Source organism: Carassius auratus, unplaced genomic scaffold, assembly GCF_003368295.1.
Source record: "Carassius auratus strain Wakin unplaced genomic scaffold, ASM336829v1 scaf_tig00214548, whole genome shotgun sequence".
Lineage (NCBI taxonomy): Eukaryota > Metazoa > Chordata > Actinopteri > Cypriniformes > Cyprinidae > Carassius > Carassius auratus.
The window spans coordinates 126,569-145,475 of NW_020527703.1; the positions used below are offsets into that span (position 1 = coordinate 126,569).

An 18,907-nucleotide genomic window follows, 5' to 3' on the forward strand; every position below is an offset into this window, starting at 1 on the left:
TAACATTACGAATGCCTTTACTATTAATTTAATGCATCCTATAATATTCCACTGACTCAATCTCTGAACCACCAAATAATTCATACCACGTTTCTACCATGTGCTGAATCATGAATCTCCCTCTGCTCCCCCGACGCTGAGTCAGACTAAACACCTCCGCCCAGCATCACTCCTCCATTAGTCAGCAATCTCACCACACTAACGGAGTACCATCTTCCAAGTGTCCTTGAGTGTCATCATTTTCAATCATGCCAATCAAAAAAGGAACATTTCTGTTTGTGAAATCAGGAAGTGTTTCAAGATATCGCTGCATTGCATCATCCACAAACGACACACAAACAAGGTTCTCCATGCGCAATGGCCCTCTGAGATGACTAGTGATCCTTCTGGTGTGCTGTAGGCTGTGGCCACATCACAGATGCAGATCTGAACAAGAGCAAAGAGTGTATCGATCAATAGGCCCATGCTCTCAATTCTTTACAGATCAGAGGCTTTCTGTTCAGTGATTTCCACAGTGCTAAAGTAGACTTTAAGCTATAGCTTTTACTTTAACCAAGAGGCTGCTTTCCACTTACTAAACACACAGTTCATGAAAAAAACCCAGTTCTTCCATTCCCAGGGTGGACGATACATGCATAAAATAACCCAAAGAGAAGGTTAAAAGGTAAACTAGGTTCTTTAAGTGGTGGTGGCAATGTAAAAGTCACATTGGATCATAGTGTCTACCAAATGCATACATGTAAGCTTGATCATTTTACATTACTGTATAAAATCTAGATCTTTGATGACACCCAAATGGAGTCAGTGAGTACCTGACATGTTTTCTCCAACATGGGAGGGGTTTTTCAGCTGTTGATGAGCTTGATTTAGAAACATACTGTTTTACTTCAATGCCAGAGCTAAGTCATGCATAATTAACCAAATTCCACAGGGCTCTTTTGAAGGTATCTATATATGGAACATCTTGTGTTGTCTTGCATGCATCTATCAACAGAGAAAGAGGAAGACTGCATTTGGGGGAGGGGGACCTGAGTCAATGCTGGCCAAAATACCAGCTGATTGACATTTAAGGGTTAGTGACTTTTATGAAACGAGCCATTCGCCCTGGGCCAGCAGTGGCCAGCAGTTACTTTCTATCCACACATCAATTGGATGCAGAATTGCCTTTGGTGAAAAACTGATGCTAGAGCACTCAAGGTTCATGGGGTTTCTACAGGATGTGTGTGGTAAATGATTTCATTGGGGAAGATATTAAGAAAAAAAATCAAGACCAGGGTTTAAAGATACAGACCTTAGGGTAGCACCATATTTCATTTCTGACAGTAATAAAAACGATGCTGTGAGGGACGGAGATGTACAGTGCTGATTTTTTATAACATACCAATTGTTCAACATACTGTACCATTTGTTTAGGAAGATTCTAACAAACTAACTTTCTTATTCTAACTAAGAAAGACAGAAGCTCAGGTAATGGCCAGAATTCATCTTCCTAACAGCTGAATGAGTCTGTGGATAATAGACACATCCAGTTCTGAAAAGCTCTATCCACAAAATTTCTGAATAAGACAAACTCTTCTATTGCTTCAAGCTTGCCTGCCCCTCTACTTTTCTGTCCTATATAAAGGCAAAAGCCAAACCCCCCCCCCCCCCCAAAAAAAACAAAAAACAAAAACAAAACAAAAACAAATAAAAAGTAAATGTAAAATAAAGAACTTTTTGTGTTCTAATAGTTGTAACTCAACTTTGTTCTTTGTAGCCCAAAGCATTACCCCTCACTCAGAATCACTGGAGCCAACAAAATGCATTTGGAAATTGGCTGCCTCAGCTGTGCCCTCTGTGGTTCATGTTCTGCAGCTTTCCATACAATCAGTGTAAGTCAGCTGCTTTCAATTCTTTGACTGGAACGCCTGCCATGGATTTGGCTGGATTATAGCTGACATTATAAATCATAATTACAAGACATCAAAAGTATCTGTCAAGAGAGCCAGTGAGTTGATATATAGCAATTTGTGGGTTCTTTTTTTTTGTAATACCACCAAAACACAGAAACGTCTCTATAAAATCGACCCATCCAAAATTGGAAACCCATCCAGATGCGATGACAGGCAGCTTGTTTGTTGTTAATTTTTCCACATGGAAGAGGCCTACACTCTTATCATTCCACTAGGATGAGGGTAAAGCCATCACAGCCTGAAGATGAAGGAGAAGTAATGACTGTTGGAAAAGACATCCAGTGCTATCCAACACTGCTTAAAAAGACCTGTCAGGTCCCCCCCCAGGCCATCCTCCACCAGGCTTTCCATGAATCATAGACTCCGATACAAAAATTGAGAGCAAGCATTCTTTACATTCTCCATTTCCAGCGGGCAGCTATATCAACAATGCAAGGGTTAAGAACGTGGCAGATTCTAGTCTGCTAGCAGGTGCTAATTGCTAAAACAAATCACAATCATTTCCCATGTATCCACATCAGCTCAAATAACATCCTGTCTGTTCAAATCAAGGAGTAGCTGGTTAACATGGCCTGTTAGCAGTTTCTGGTATATGCTGTAAATATAGCATTGTGGAGAATAAAAGGTAATTTTCCAAAAATATAATATAATATAATATAATATAATATAATATAATATAATATAATATAATATAATATAATATAAAATAATATAATATAATATAATATAATATAATATAATATAATAATGTGGAAAATGTCAAAGAAGATTGGGGTCAACAAGTTTTTTATGAAATTGATGAACATGAACAGGAATGCGATCTGATCTCTCCTGGTATTATAAACCTCATTGGTGCATCTAGATAAATTTAGATAAAAATAACATCTTGAGCGCCTGCCAAAATGACAACTGAACAGACATGTTGATTTGGCAAAACAAGTTTAAAGGGGACAGCTGTTAGGCACAAGCTCTTATCATGAGGGAAGATGGCCTGCTCCTGAAGTGGACTGCTGGAGGTCTCAACAAGTTCAGCGAGGTCAGCTAGTATTGAGCCTCGAGGGCCTACCCGGAGCAATACATCAGCTCATGGCTCTCAGTCTGCTGATTCCAAGTTTAGATAGAGCAACAAAGTAGAGATCTGGCACCTGGCCAGGTTTGTAGCTGGTGATTGCGGGCCTGTTTGCCAGCTGACAGCTTGAGACGCAAGTGTTAGGGCAGGGAGAGAGCTGCATTGGGGCTGGGGTAGTTCAGCATGACTCTTGGCTCACAGGAGGGAGACACTGAGCGTATGTGGCAAAGTGCACAGTCAGAACAGCAAGGTGAAACATGTCTCACTGTCACATAAAGTGAATGACACAGCTCAAGTTTAGCAAGGTAAGATAATCACGTTATGCTTTATATACATAAAAATTAGGGTTAAATATCACCTACGTCTACAGCCATAAATTGAAACTGGTATAATGGCCCTATCAACGTGGGAAATGCATAACTATTCAAAGTTTTTTCATGCTATGAAAAAGTTCTCACGTGACCCAAGATTGGATTCTCCTCACTATACGTTAGCAGCCCTCTTGTGGACAAACTGTAAAATGCAGGGCTATGTGAGTCCATGAACCCAACATCTGAAATAAAGACACACCACTTATTTCAACTAGTCAGAAGGTCAGTCAGATGCACAGAACACATTTTGGATTACAATTATGATGGCTCCTTTTAAGTTCTCTTGTGAGAACTAGGCTAAAGCCATCTGCAAGGTCTAATATATTCAAAAATGAATAACTAATACAGCATTCAGCCAAAAAAACTGATTTAATAAAACACTATTGAGCAGTTATACTTAACAGTATCACCATTATGTGTACTTAAAGGTCCACATGTATATTCTCAGAATTTAAAATTATATTTCACCTGAAAATGACCTTTTACTCAATCTCATAAGGGTTGCAAACCATACAGGACATGCTACAAAAAATGACAGACTCAGTTACCACAAATATCCAATGGTACCATCTCTTTTTTGGTGGGTAAATCATGACAAAATGTTCACTTTGTGGAGATCACACCCTTTAATTTGACAGAACCTACTTAATATGAAGTAAATAAGCCAAAAGTTGCTAATGGGATTGAAGAACAGGTGAAAATGGATGGAATAAAAAAGCACCAGCTCAAACCCTTTAGTTTTGCAAGACCAGATTATTTGAAAACAAGCACTTCAACAGAAATGTCACTAACCAATGACACAGCAATATTATTTATGAATATAGAGAAATATATAATCCAAAATAATTAGACAAAAAAAAACAGAACTGCTATCTTTTTAACTTTAAAATATTCAATATATATATATATAAATTAAAGATTAAATATTAACTACTGAAATTTTTTTTATCAAACTTAAGGCTGTATATAATAAATTGCACTTCAACTCACCTTGAGCAGCTGTTCCTCTGGTGCTGAATACACTTGCTATCAAAGTGGCCACATACCAAATCATAGTACTATTGCCAACCAGAGAGAAACCTTATCATATCTCAAAGTGCCCCTTTCAATAAATCATTCTTAGCCGAGCTCCTGGACGTTAGACACACTGTCAGCTGCTGATACCCTTTTATTCATGCCTTGCATACTTTTCTCCGACGGTTCCCTTCATTCTTTCCCTCCCCTTCTTTCCTTTCGCATCCTCTCTCGATGAAATAGAGCACCTGCACCAGCGCACGGCAGCCAGACGCGGCTTGATAGCACTGTCAGCGTGAAACCAACCGTGACAATTTAGCTGTTAGCTCCGCCTCCGCTCGAATTTCATTGGCATGTGGGGGAGGCGTCGGGGCGGGGATTGGTCGCCTCCCCGTCGCTCTCCATGTAAAATCGGAGAGCACCCGCGTTTCAAGGTGAGTTGGAGCGTGAAGTGGCGTCGGGTCCGCAGTATCATGCGCAAAAGCAAAGTCGTGTAAGCAGCCTTTCGGATGTCCAACGTAGGCACAAGGCTTCGCGTGTTGTGAAAGTTAAAGGCGCGGAGGGGTGGAAGACGTCACACTTTCATGTGTGGGGGGGAAATCCTCAACCTGTCCTTTATGCGTCATTCCCATTTCATGCCATCAGTTGCAATGCGCGCGTTATATTGAGATATGAATCTGGAGTCACACTGAATTCTCTGGTAGTAGTGATGTCACTTGTTAGTGACCTCATGGCTAAACCCAATTTCCAGCTCTAAACTATTTCTAAGGAGGCAAGTAAATAAAGCATTGTAATGATATGATACTGTAAAACTTTTGGATAGTGGATAGTTAGTACCAAACTTTACTGTAGGTAATTTGTTTTGCATTGCACCTAAATAAATAAATAGTTTCATAGAAGGAATTGTGCCCCCAGTGAGTGCAATATATTTTTATATGATTTCGATAAAGAATACAACATTAACATTTTAAATGTATAAAAATACTACCCCCAAAATTACAATTCTGTCATTTGTTTGTCCTGGGGTAATTCCTAACCCACATGTTGTTGGTTTTTATTCAGTTGGGAAAAAATGAGAACTTTTAAAGAATCTTAACAGAGCTCTTTTCCATACAGTGATAGCTCATAATGTCCAAACTGAAAACTGATTTCCAAACTTTAAATATTGACTGATAATTCAAAATGTTTTCTGTCACCTGTTTTCTGAAAAGTTATCTTGTCCATTGCATTTCCCTAATTTAGAAAATGCTAAAAGGGAACAGCTGTGGTGCTAAAGAGAGAAAATAGTTTTACTATTACAAAATAGACAGATTGAGACATTTGTGGAGATAAAAGAAAGATCTGAAGTGTTTTTTTTTTTTTAAAGATTTTATGGGATATTGTTAATTTAACCGGGTGAACAGATTGCGTGACCACAGTGCCGGTTACCTTTTTCATGTTATGAAAGCAGATTCAAAGAGAAGGCCAAAAACTGACAACCCATCCCTTTAACTATGGTTAAAAATACTAGTAGGTACTTGACTTAAAATTTACCCCAGTCTAACCTTTTCTGTCAAAGTAATGGGTAACGGTTATTTGTAGCACGGTCTCTACTTGTGACATCTGAAAAAATAACAGAATTTTCCATTAAAGCGCTTTCTTTTTGTTTACATTACTGTATCTAATAATTTTAACTGTTGCATCTCTCACATATCAGAATTTTAGGCAGTTTTCAGTCCAAATAAAATATGTTTAAAAATCAAATTTCCAGGAATTCAGAGGTGTTAAATAATTACTGTGTACAGCAGCATAATGTTTAAGACATGCTGTGTTCTTTGCTAAACATCCACAAATCAACCCAATAGGAGACAGCTGTAAATTCAAATGTAACTTCTTGCTTCCAATTTAAAGGGAATAACCTGCTATATACAGTCCATTTGAGCAATGTTTTTAATAGCAATTCTGGTTTTCTGCCAATGCTTAGACCTTAACACTTCCATCCACTTCTGCAGAGAGTTTAAAGCAGCTTGGACTGACAGTTCTCAACCAGTGTCTTCAATGTTTTTTTACTACAGACTCGTAAACTTCATGACAAGAAACATACAAATAATACAAATCTTAAAGCTATAGGTTGAACTAATAAATCTTGCACTAATTTACAAAAAGTTTTGACTTTCTAATGCAGTTTGATAAGCTTTATCAAATGAATAATGTTCTATTCAGAATAGAATAACAGGATTTATTGATTAGACCATTAATACCATAGTGCTATTATTATAAAGACAAACAAAATTCTCCTGATATGCCCATTCAGACTGTTTTTAGCCGATGAGTGTACTGTCCTTTTCCACTCTGTGTATAAACCCACATTCAATGACACACACACTGTTCAGAGGCAACTTTAAAAAAACACTTGGAGGCTTTATGAATTATTGTAACCTCTCACTTATCTGTCTCAGTATGTATATTTATTACTAAGTTTCATGCTACCCACTCACCCTTATGAGTTATTAACCTGCTTGTGCATACAGCCAATTTGTAGGTAGTTGTACTGGTAGTTATATATACATTACTTCACAGAAAGAAGTGCTTGTTTTCCCTCAGGTACAAAGATAAAGATGTGCAAGAAATACACATCTGTTGGGTTTGACCCCAGCTGCATAACCTGAACTGAAAATAACAGACAGGCATCAAAATGCTCTCAATTTAAATAACCAATTTAGAACTGAAGGGCAGATAAAGATATTCAGCTAAGCCCTACAACTCACCTTTACATAGGACATTATTATGTTGTTAAGGAAACCATGCATAATGCTGTAATGAGACAGGGAATTATTTTTTATTTTATTTTTATTTTTTGTTAAATATGTGCTATGTATTTTTTTCTTGATTTGGTTTATTTCACAAGTGTACACATTCAGTGATTATCAAGATAAAGTAGGGCAATTAGCATTATTCAATGCTGATTCATTAGGATATTTCAGTTTTTCAAATAGTATGTCTATTTTGCTTGCATACCAAAATGATACAGACTATTTCAAACCAAAACTTGTTGTTTGAAGCAATTCATAAAAAAACATAAAATAAAAAAAAAAAAAAAAAACAGCTCATAAGAGTCATTTGTTCATGAATTGAGTTAAATTTGGCATGTTTGGTACTTTTTGGCATGGTAAAAGGACAAATCAGGATTTTTTTATTAGTAGTATTATTAATTTATTAATTTATTTTTTATTTTTTTGCTGTAGTGCACAGATTTAGGTTTTAAACTCAAATCCACAATTCACGTATAATGTGATTTATTTTGCCATGGTGCTGAAAAGCGGTTCACACAGCCACCGAAAATAGCTATAGTGTGATGGATTGATCTGGGATTTTAAGGACCTGTATCATGATCCAAATGAAAATCTGCATTTTTATCCAGCTCTATACGTGTGTAGTATGTGGCTGATCATGGTCATTAACCAACTTATTATGCTGATGATATTACTAGATTCTCATGCAAATATGTGTTTTTAAACATATCTTTTGAAAAGTTACTATTCATTTCAGGGTTAAAACTGCTTTAAAAAAATTTTTTTTTTTTTTTTTTTTTTTTTGAGCACTTATACGAGTGATGAATCATCTTGTAGTGGAGAGTTCACTAGAACATTGTATCACAGAATAATAACAAGGCTAGAATGCAACACCTTCAATCTTAAGCTTTGACTGCCTGAATGACTACAAAAATTTACATTTTAATCAAAATTCTCCAGAGCGAAATGTGAGCGCTTTCAGTGCTGTTATTGCCAATGACAAGATAAGTAATTTTATAAATATATTTATACTTCTCAGTGGGTTTCCACTCAATTGAGCAGAGTAAAAAAACAAAACAAAAAAAAAACCTTGAAAGACATTTGATTTAGCTTGTATTCAGTCCTTCTTGTTTTACATTAAACCTTGGCAGAGCTCAACACTCAAAGCAGATGGGATCTTATTTTTTACCCTGAATGTGTGACATACAAGTGCAGTTGTGTGACCTGCAAAGCATATGGGCAAGGTCTGGGTTTGTGATTTATTTTGTTTGTTTTCACACTGGAGTATATGAGAGTATTGCAGACATGTCTGATATTAGAGATAGACAGGGTTAGGCACAACCCTTTTAAACCTATCTTCGCTGTATAAAGGCAAATGGGATGTGTCAGAGCTCTTAAAGGGCTGTATTTGTGTAAAGGGATATATTTTCTACTAGTGTTCTCCAGTGATCTATATTAACTTTCTCTTCACAAAACCAAACTTGTGATTGGAGATCCACACTTTTTGCTATAATAGTACAGATGTATGAATAATGGCATGCTCAGGATTTATGTTACACAGCCCAGTGTTGCAGACATCTTGGACTTAGAGATTGATTTATGCCACAAGTGAACATTTTCAATAATTGGATCAAGGTAAAGTGAGTAGGACTGGGTATTAATCAGCATGTTCATATTTAGTTCAATTCTGATTCACAAGCTTTTAATGTGATTCATGGCTGATTCATTAGGGAATATTTCCCCCCTCATATGCCTTTCTAAACCAGTGGAACACAACTGAAGAGGTTTGGATGTGTGTTTTTTGATCATATGTCAAAGGGGTCCAGTGTTGTTCTTCAAAATATCTTCTTTTGTTCCACAGAGGAATGCAGTTCAAACATGTTTAAGTTTAAGGGTGATGAAATGATGACAAAATAGAACAATTTGACTGATCTATTCCTTTAAAGGATATATATAAAATGCTGACCAGGAAGGTCAGGAGCACTTTGCATAATAAGAATTCATATTAAATGTGTATGCATCATTAAGTAGGTCGTCCAGGGCACGAGTCGTGAAATGCATTAAACTTTTCACATGTACCCACAGGGGATAATAAATAGGACTTTTGTGTTTTTCCACTCCATTAGAAGATTTGCATATATATATATATATATATATATATATATATATATATATATATATATACAGTACATATATATATATATATATATATATATATATATATATATACAGTACAGACCAAAAGTTTGCAAGGGCTATTTGAGCAAGAAGGAGAGTGATGGGGTGCTGCGCAGATGACCTGGCCTCCACAGTCACTGGACCTGAACCCAGTCGAGATGGTTTAGGGGTGAGCTGGACTGCAGACAGAAGGCAAAAGGGCCAACAAGTGCTAAGCATCTCTCGGGGAACTCCTTCAAGACTGTTGGAAGACCATTTCAGGTGACTACCTCTTGAAGCTCATCAGGAGAATGCCAAGAGTGTGCAAAGCAGTAATCAAAGCAAAAGGTGGATACTTTAAAGAACCTAGAATATGACATATTTTCAGTTGTTTCACACTTTTTTGTTATGTATATAATTCCATATATAATTCCACACGTGTTAATTCATAGTTTTGATGCCTTTAGTGTGAATCTAAAATGTTCATACTTTTGGTCTGTACTGTATATATACTGTATATATACTGTATATACTGTTTGGACTTTTTAAATTTTTTTTATTGTTTTGGCATTTCATGAAATGTTAACTACTGTCGACTGTCAAAAAAAACACAACCACGACAGATAAATAGCTTGCCAGCATACTGGCTAATGTTAATGCTGCATGTAGCTGGATGTTTTCTCTCTTTGAGGCAAAACACACTAGTATGAAAAATACTGAGATAATTACACAAAAGGTTCTTTTTTATTGAATTTGTTTTGATTTCAAGTTTTATATCAGTTTGCGACACCATTGTGTTCTCTCTGAATGTGAACATAATTCAGCCTAGTAATTACTTTAGTCTGTTATGAGACATAGCAGTAACCGTATTTGACCTTTCTATGAACAGAAAGGGGCTTGACTTTGGTTATTCATAACTAGTTGGATAAAATGACATAATGGTTTTTATCTGATGAACCTCATTACCCAAAAAATCAAGAAGATCATCTCACAGAAAAAGGTATAGCAATGCAGAACGGGTTTATTGCATGCATTAGCACCATATTGGGGCCATATTGACAAAATGCACCACATATGGGAAGGGACATATCGATCCTCCTCTTCCTTCTTTATGCTTGTAACACTCAGAATCAAGTGCTAGTACACTTCTCTGCATACTGTTTCCTATACACCATCCCATGATGTTTAAAAAGTCTAACTGGGGTTCAAACATCTGAGACCGCACTGAAAATAGTGGTATTAAAAAGTTAGTGATTAAGTATTTTTTTATTGTATTTTATGTAATTTAAATTAAAAAGAATAATATGTGAGTCTGAGGCTCCTGAAAATTTACATGAATGACATTTTATATGAATTGCATTTTAAAATGATGATAAAATAGAAAAGTTATGAAACAGTTAAGAGACTTCTTTCATAAAATGACCCCAAACTTTTGAACAGCTGAGTCTATATGAAAGTATAACAAAATAAAAAATAGAATCTTTTTTATTCGTTTTGTTATCTCAGAACTGTAGACAATTACAAACATGTGCACACTCACCCTTAGCACATTTGTAATTGTATCTGTGTTTACCCGTTCTGTTTAGAGTGCCATGAATGTCATGTTTCCAAAAACTGCATCTACAGTAAGCTCTTTCATTTAGAAATGACCTCTCTCTGTTTGCCGTAATCTACTCTACAGGCTGTTTAGATTGGTTGATAAGTGGTCAGCTGTTTAATTTCTTCAAATTTTTCAGCATGGCATATGTACAATAAAGGCAACCTTTAAAAGCTTCTTTCAAATGAACTAGCTAAAGTAATCCCCGTTCATTCTGCAAATAATTGCATAGCTGTTTGCTGGCACTGCTCCATCTCTGTGCCCATGGGAAGTCTGGCATACACGCCTGGCCATGGCACTTTGGATTTGGGGATGGTGGGGGGGGGGTGGAAAGTAGGTCATATGGCCTCCTGTCAGCTACAGTCTGCCTGTGACCATCACCCCCTACTAGTAATTCATTAGCCCTACTCAAAAGCATCAGCTCTCTTGGTTTAGTTGGAAAGTGTTGCGACTATAACCATAGTAACTGTAAGTACTTGTGTTGAAAGCCCAAAATCAGCCCTAATGATCAATATGTCGGGTTGTTAGTGTGTCAGCGGTACCACTGAGCTGTCGACTGTCCTCTTGTTATCACCAGCATGTAAGATTTTACACCAGCAAACACAATGTGTAAATATGTACATAATTCAAGGTCATTGCAGTTACTGTTGTTACATCGTAGATAAAGATGTCATCTAGCCTAAGAGTGTAATTCACATCCAACCATAACAGTGAACAGACTTTTCCTAATGATTACAGTTGAAAATCAGACATCTGTTCCACTTGTTAGCAACAAGAAAAAGATCTGTATGCTGTATTTGTTTATCACCAAAACAGTTTTGACTGAATTATGATCTGTTGTCCACATGGGTGACTGAAACATGACGTCTGAAAGATGTTATTGAATTATGTGATCCAAAATTACACTTGTTGAGCCTTATGTAAGATTTATAACCAAAGATCAGTTTTAAATGTCAATGTCCTATCAGACACAACTTATTTTTAGTATGTTACCAATTAGCAAACAGGATGCGGATTTGCAGTTCAAATTTTAATGTTAATGTTTTTGAAATGAGGAAATTTGAATCTAATTTTTCAGGACCAGCTTCAAATGTTGCCATATGAAAGTTTAAACAGCTTTGGAGTTTGAAGGTTCATAGACCTTATAGATGGATGGATGGATGGAACATAAATTTCAACACTTGTGATGGCACTGATCTAAGTTTACTTTTATGTTTGCCAAGTTGGTGCAGCTCAACATTATATATCACCCAAAGTCATGACATGCTGCAGAATGTACTAATGGTGAAAAGCATGAGGATTTTCTTTAATTATGTAGACTCTTAGTCATACTTAAGATGGCATGCGGCTATACCATATTCATTTGGGAATAAGATGCATTTCTTATGGTAACAGTTTGAGACAGGCTGATTGGAGATGGAGAGCTTTATATGATGTATTTCAGATTCATGAGTGAGTAAATCTATATATAGTATATTGAATGCTTACAGTATGTCACTCTACTATGTGTATTAAAGGTTGAGTATTGAGACGAGAATACTTGGCTGTAATGCCTGAGGGAAGAATAGGTGAAATGAGTTGGCCTGTCATTTGGCTTCTGGTCATAATCCTCTATAAAGTGAAGGGCAGTTATTAAGATCTTCCAGGGCATCTGTGTGTATAAAACAGCCCCTCACACTGTGCTGGACCACAAGCGAATCAAAATTGACATTTTCTTACAGGGCTGACATATTCTGACAGATTTTCAAACAGCACTAGAACATTTTACTCTTTGTATTATTCTGCTTGCTTGTTTATGCATTTCAGACAGAGGAGAGGAATTAAGAATAAGACTGAAGCAATGCAACTAACGCTGGTGTATCACATGACAATGACAACATGACACATACAGTATGGTACATGCGGATTTCATTCATACTATTAAGCATAACCAATGTGAACTGTTAAGTGGGAAAGGGAAGTAATGGCCTAGTGGTTAGAGAGTTTGACTCCTAACCCTAGGGTTGTGGGTTCGAATCTAGGGCTGCCAATACCATGACTGAGGTGCCCTTGAGCAAGGCATTGAATCCCCAACTGCTCCCCGGGTGCCGGATGGGTTAAATGCAGAGCACGAACTCTGAGTATTGGATACCATACTTGGCTGTATGTCACTTTCACTTAATTTATTTAAAAGAAGAACCTACTTTAGAGAGTATGCAATTTTGGACACAGCCAGTGTTTTTATGCATGAGTAATTGAATCATTTACTCAACCAAATTCATTCAAAGATGCTGGTTTATTCAATAGCACCACTAGTGTGTGTTTCCCAGGAATGCACAATAGTTGATTATTCTGTGGCATCTTTTGGAGCTATTTTCACTGCTGGAACAAACATATAAACAAATGAACTGGCAATGTTGTGTGTAAAATGTAGGTAACTCAATATTAACCTGTTTATTGAACTGTATGATTTTTATACCAAACTCTGATGGTTTAGTACTTTGGGAACTTTCCTTGATCATTATTTATTTTAGGGATAGTGTTTCCTCGGCTGCATCCCCTGTCCACAGACATTGTAATGCTTCCTCCTTTTGTCTTCCAGCTCCTCAACAGATGTGTCAGCCTCTAAAGATGAATAGGTGGCTCCTCTAGCCTATATTTAATGTAGGTGCCAAGACTAATTGGTTTTTATTTAGAAGGAAGAAAACTGCTGAGCCACAGAAAGATTGCAAGAGAGGTCTAATGAAGGAGTGAGAGGGAAAGTGTGTGTGATAGAGAGAGCGAGAGGATAGGTAATATACTGTACGTCAGTGAGATTACCTAACGAAAGCTTAAAGCAAAGAAACTGGGCCAAAAGGCAAAACGAGTCCCCCGTGAGCACATAGAGAAGTGCACCAGCATTTTTATTCATAAAATCCTACAATGTGCTAATTAAAAAAAGGAGGGAGGGAAATCAACTGCCCTGGAATAATTGCCATGGATATATGAAGCAATGAGATTAATTACCTTATGATAAACTATCCAAAAACGGAGGTCAGTGCTATTAAATTATGAAAAACAGCAAATATGCCCTAGTGAATAGTGAACCAATTTTATTCCATTGTTCTTAATATGTACAACATCATTCATGATGGAAGTATTAAAATTGCCTTAAATTGTTCTGCTGGCATATATAATGAGAGTAGTAGATCAAAAGTAATTGTAACAGAGCATCATTCAATAAACTGTGTTGCTGCGGACTGTAATCGGATAAAGCTCAGTGGCATTGCGTTTTTAAGCCATGAGCTTGATCCGTTGCTTTGCAAACACTGTGTATCATGCAGGCCTGATAAACAATTATTTTCCTTCTTCTGGGGACACAGTTTCAATGATGTGGAGATATAGCCAAATTAGAAATTGTGTTGAGCTGCAGATCATCAACTGATGTACTGTAGGCACATAATGACTGTTTTGGGTTGCTCTTTACATGCAGTTTCAAATACACTGACAATTAAGAAATGTATGGCTCATTGATAAACATTCATTTTGACATATATAAGCAATGTACTCAATATGACAAAATTACAGTCTCTTTATATCTCATTTATCATATCTTAGTTAGTAAAGTCATCATGTCAAAATGTGTCATTTTAAATATTTATATTTACATATAGTATTAGAAAATTTTCCACCCTCTTAAGATGCTGTCAAGTTTACCTTTGTTTGACAAAACTGAGTAATTTCAATAGGAATCTATGTGAATGAGAGTTTTGTATAAGGGCAAAAAAAAAAAAAATCCCTACGAAGATTTTGCTCCAGTTGATCACTTGAATTTTCCACGCTGTCGCTGACTAACAGAAAACTGCTTGGTTTGTTCTGCAATATTACAATATTGCTAATATGCTGCTGCACCTTTAAGACCCTTATTTAAATATCCCTTTTAACGTGAAACCAGCAGCAGAGCTGAGTGCTGTAATTCATTGCTCACAGGTTTGCTGTCTTGTCTATTATAGTTTATAACTGACCCATCTTTCAATAACAGCCTTTTTTGCATTACACTATGACAGACAGGTTCATAAAACAGTCTGTGCTGTCACGTGTCACACAAAAACTGAAATGATAATGTTGTGACCTCAGACACTACTTAAGATTTTTTTCTTGTTTCTCGTTTCTTTTCTTTCTTTTTTTCTTGCCGTTCAAGGTTTTTTAATTATAATTATTATTTTATTCTCATTCTTTCTCTTATTGTCAATGTAATTGCAAAGCTTTACCAGCAGAGGATGTATAAATATGACTGAAGTCTTCTAAGGACACTCAGTTTTACACAAATGTGATGAGCAAGACATTCTTAAACCCACATGAGTGACTCAGGTTTGAACAGCGTGCAACTCCTAAATGCAAGAAACCCATTAAGGGACTTTCTAGAAAATGAAAAACATGTCAGTGGCATTATGTAGACATCAGTAAACACAATAAAACATGACATGATGGATACTGAGAGTAACGGTGTTCGTAAACAGCAGGAACTGTCAGTTTATTTTTTACCATCCTGTTATTCAGCATTTAATAACAGTATACTGCAGCACCCCTGACTCATCAACAATAAGATATGTTCTCCTTCTGCATATAAAACACTTGATTACATCATCATTTGCTGTCGGGATAATAACTGTACACACTGTTCTCCACTACATCTTTGTCATTGCGTTGTTATTCAGTTGAAAGCACAGATCCCACTTCTGTCCTCTGTGTCAATCTCTAGTATTGCCATTGTTACTATCTTCCCTTAACTGAAGGCAATGCTTCAGTATGATTGTAAATTTCACACTGCTCATTCCTAATAATGCTGACACAAACGCCAGCCTTTATGGATTCTTCCTCAGTTATATGCCCCTGGGCTTGGATTACAGGCCTGCAATTCTTATTGACAGGCCAAAGGTGCAAGTGTGATTAACTACGAGGAGCAAGAACCATCCTCATACAGATCTGCAACAGTCACAGCGATTCTGGAAAGTATTCCTAAATCACAAGATAAAATACAAATCAACTTGTTCAAATTATTCAGTGAGATCCAATACTCTGAGATCACAAGTGGAAATTATTGTACTTTGCATTATTGTCTAATTGAAAGTGTATGGATCTGTTAAATCAGAAAACTCACAGATTTTATTTGACAGATTCATATACTGTGATACATATACATGTATACTGACTGGTCATAAGGAAATGTATTCTGTATAAAGTTTTGGAAACATTATGATTTTTTAAAGTTTAAATAATGCTCTGTATTTATGTGTTCGAAAATACAGTAAAAACACTGATATTGGAAATAGAACTTATTAATTATTCATTATTTATTACAATTTATTCCTGGGATGGAAAGCTGAATTTTCAGCATCATTACTCCAGTTTATATAAATAAGTTAGTTTTCAGTGAATAATAAAATGGAAATTGTTTTCTACTTTTCATCACTTTTGTTCCAACCGTTTTGTTTCCTAAAGCCGACAGTAATTAAATCATGAGATGACTTAGAGTCTTTAATGAAGGATAAATGCACAATGGATGACGACCCAGTGAAAGCAAATGTTGTGATTTAAAATGGTGAGACAACTTCTTTCAAGTCAATATTTATATTGAAATGAATTGTGTGCTTAGTTTAAGACATGTCAAGTGTCTTCCTAAATTGCTGCTTGAGTAACTGCAAGATGTTTTGTAATTGAGCCTACTTAATCTTGACAAACTTCATTAAGTATGTTGAAACTCTCTAATACTTCTTTCTCAGGTGAGAGATAGAGAAAATGTCCTGTGCATCAACTCTTTCAAGCTGCTAGGTTGTGAAATGAACATTTTCATCAAGTTATTATTATTTTTTTCTGTTACAGACCAGTTAATATGTTTCAAACTTTGTTTTTGCTGTCAGGTCTGAGGTGCGAGTTGGGATCCCACACTTCTGACTAAGAGTTAAAGGTTAGTGGAGCCAGGCACAGCATGTGTGATGGACACACTGTTGACAGACTGTGCTGTGAATGTGTCACTCAGAGTCACGATGATGAAACCACTCGGCCAAGATTTATTGGAATAGAACAGCCTCTCCAAACATCTTGTTCAGTGATGCATCATCAAACTCTGACACAGTTTTTGTAGTCTGGGTATAAAAAATAAAAGTCTTAAAGATATGCTTTATAAAGATTCAAAAAGTTTCAAAACTGTTCAAAAAGCTCAAAAGTTCTAAATTAGAGAACAGCCCTTTCACCAAATATCCCTCTTCTTTTTTTTTTTTTTTTTTTTTTTTGTAAAGATATGTTTATTGGGAATATACATAAAATTATGTAGTAAGAAAAATTACCAAGAATATCAGAATTTTCCTTTTTTTTTTACATCTAGCAAAAAGATGTATGTCAAAACATTTGTCACAACGTTAGATAGAATTACAATAATAATAAATATAAACAATAATGTCCAGAGATGAAGCAAGAAAATAAGAGAAAGGAAAAATACACATAACAATTAATATACAAACTGGTCAATCATTAGAGCCTAACAAAGAAAAGGAGCCCAAATATAGTCAAAGTCTGTGGGTTTTTGCCTAACAGAATAAAGTATTTTCTCAGGGGTACTATAAGATAGAAGCTCATTAATCCAGTGTTTTTGCTCTGGAGGGTTCGTGGATTTCCCGTTTTTAAGTATGCATTTTTTAGCAGCAGTGCTTGCAAGCAGAATAAAATAGCCTTCATGATGGGTCATGCGAAGTGAACTGATATCACCTTTTATCCAAATCTTAGGATCAGGATCGATACGATTCTTTGATATTTCGGAAATTGTTGCAATGACATACTTCCAGAATGTCTCTAAGGCTGGACAACTCCAGAGCATATGAAGAAGAGTCCCAGTAGACATTTTACATCGTTGACACTTGGCAGAGATCCCATCATTAATTTTGTTTAGTCTGTAGGGGGTATAATATGTTCTATGTAAAATGTTAAATTGAATTTGTCTATGCTTGGTTGAAACCAAAACTGTTTGTGACTTTTCTAGAAGAGTACACCAATCATTAACATCATAAGAACACTCCAGATCTGATTCCCACTTTTGCTTTGTTGAAAATCTTTGGTATGCATGAAGATTGCTAATAAGAATTTTGTATATAGGAGATGTTAAGCCCTTTGTAGAGGTATGTCTAATATCGAGCAGTTTGTCTTCAAATAGGGATTTTTCAGATATATTAGGGAACACCAATGATTGACTTCTTACCCAGTGTCTTATTTGTAAGTATTTAAAAAGGTGGTCCTTAGGCAAGTTAAATAATTCAGATAACTAAAGGAAGCTAGCAAATATTCCATTTACATAAAGATCACCAATTGTTTTAATTCCTTTCTTAATCCATCTTTGTATAGTTTTGTCAACAATGGCACTTGGGATATTAGGATTTCCATCAAAAGGAGTGTTCACAAGTAATGATGTGTTTAAACCCAAGAGTCTATGTGATTCCTGCCATGCATCAAATGTGTCCAGGAGAACAGGGTTTTTCGTAATCACAGAAAGTTTCTTCCTTGTGCCCGGAAATGGAATAACCTTTAGTGGGGTAGTTTTCATTTCATGCTGCTTTATTGAGACCCATCTCACATCATTGTTTTTTGGATGCATCCATATCCACAATTGTCAGAACTGTGATGCTAGATAATACATTCTAAAATCTGGGAGATTCAGGCCTCCTTTAGCATATGGAGCCTAAAGTGTGGTTAAATTCACTCTTGGGGTTTTCTTATGCCATAAAAATTTGGAAATAGCTTTGTGAAGGTCTTTAAAAAAATATTTTGGAATTTTAAAAGGGAACTATCAAAAAGTAAATGAATTTGGGAAGTATATTCATTTTTATTGTGTTGATTCTACCAATTAATGATAGAGGTAAATCCATCCACCGTTGAAGATCAGTTTTAGTTTGATTCAGCAACCTAACATAATTATCATGATATACTTTATCAAGAGAGGCACTAATATTAATACCCAAATACTTGAA

General features: G+C 36.0%; 1 protein-coding gene across 1 annotated transcript in view; it reads right to left on the reverse strand.

The window, feature by feature from the left end:
- The window catches only part of LOC113092292 (protein turtle homolog B-like), an 86,465-nt gene extending 81,718 nt beyond the window's left edge, over positions 1-4,747 (reverse strand). The window contains exon 1 of the mRNA XM_026257872.1: positions 4,383-4,747. Coding sequence (XP_026113657.1) covers positions 4,383-4,446 — 64 coding nt within the window. The 5' untranslated portion in view covers positions 4,447-4,747. The remainder of the gene's footprint in view (positions 1-4,382) is intronic.
- Positions 4,748-18,907: the final 14,160 nt, after the last annotated feature.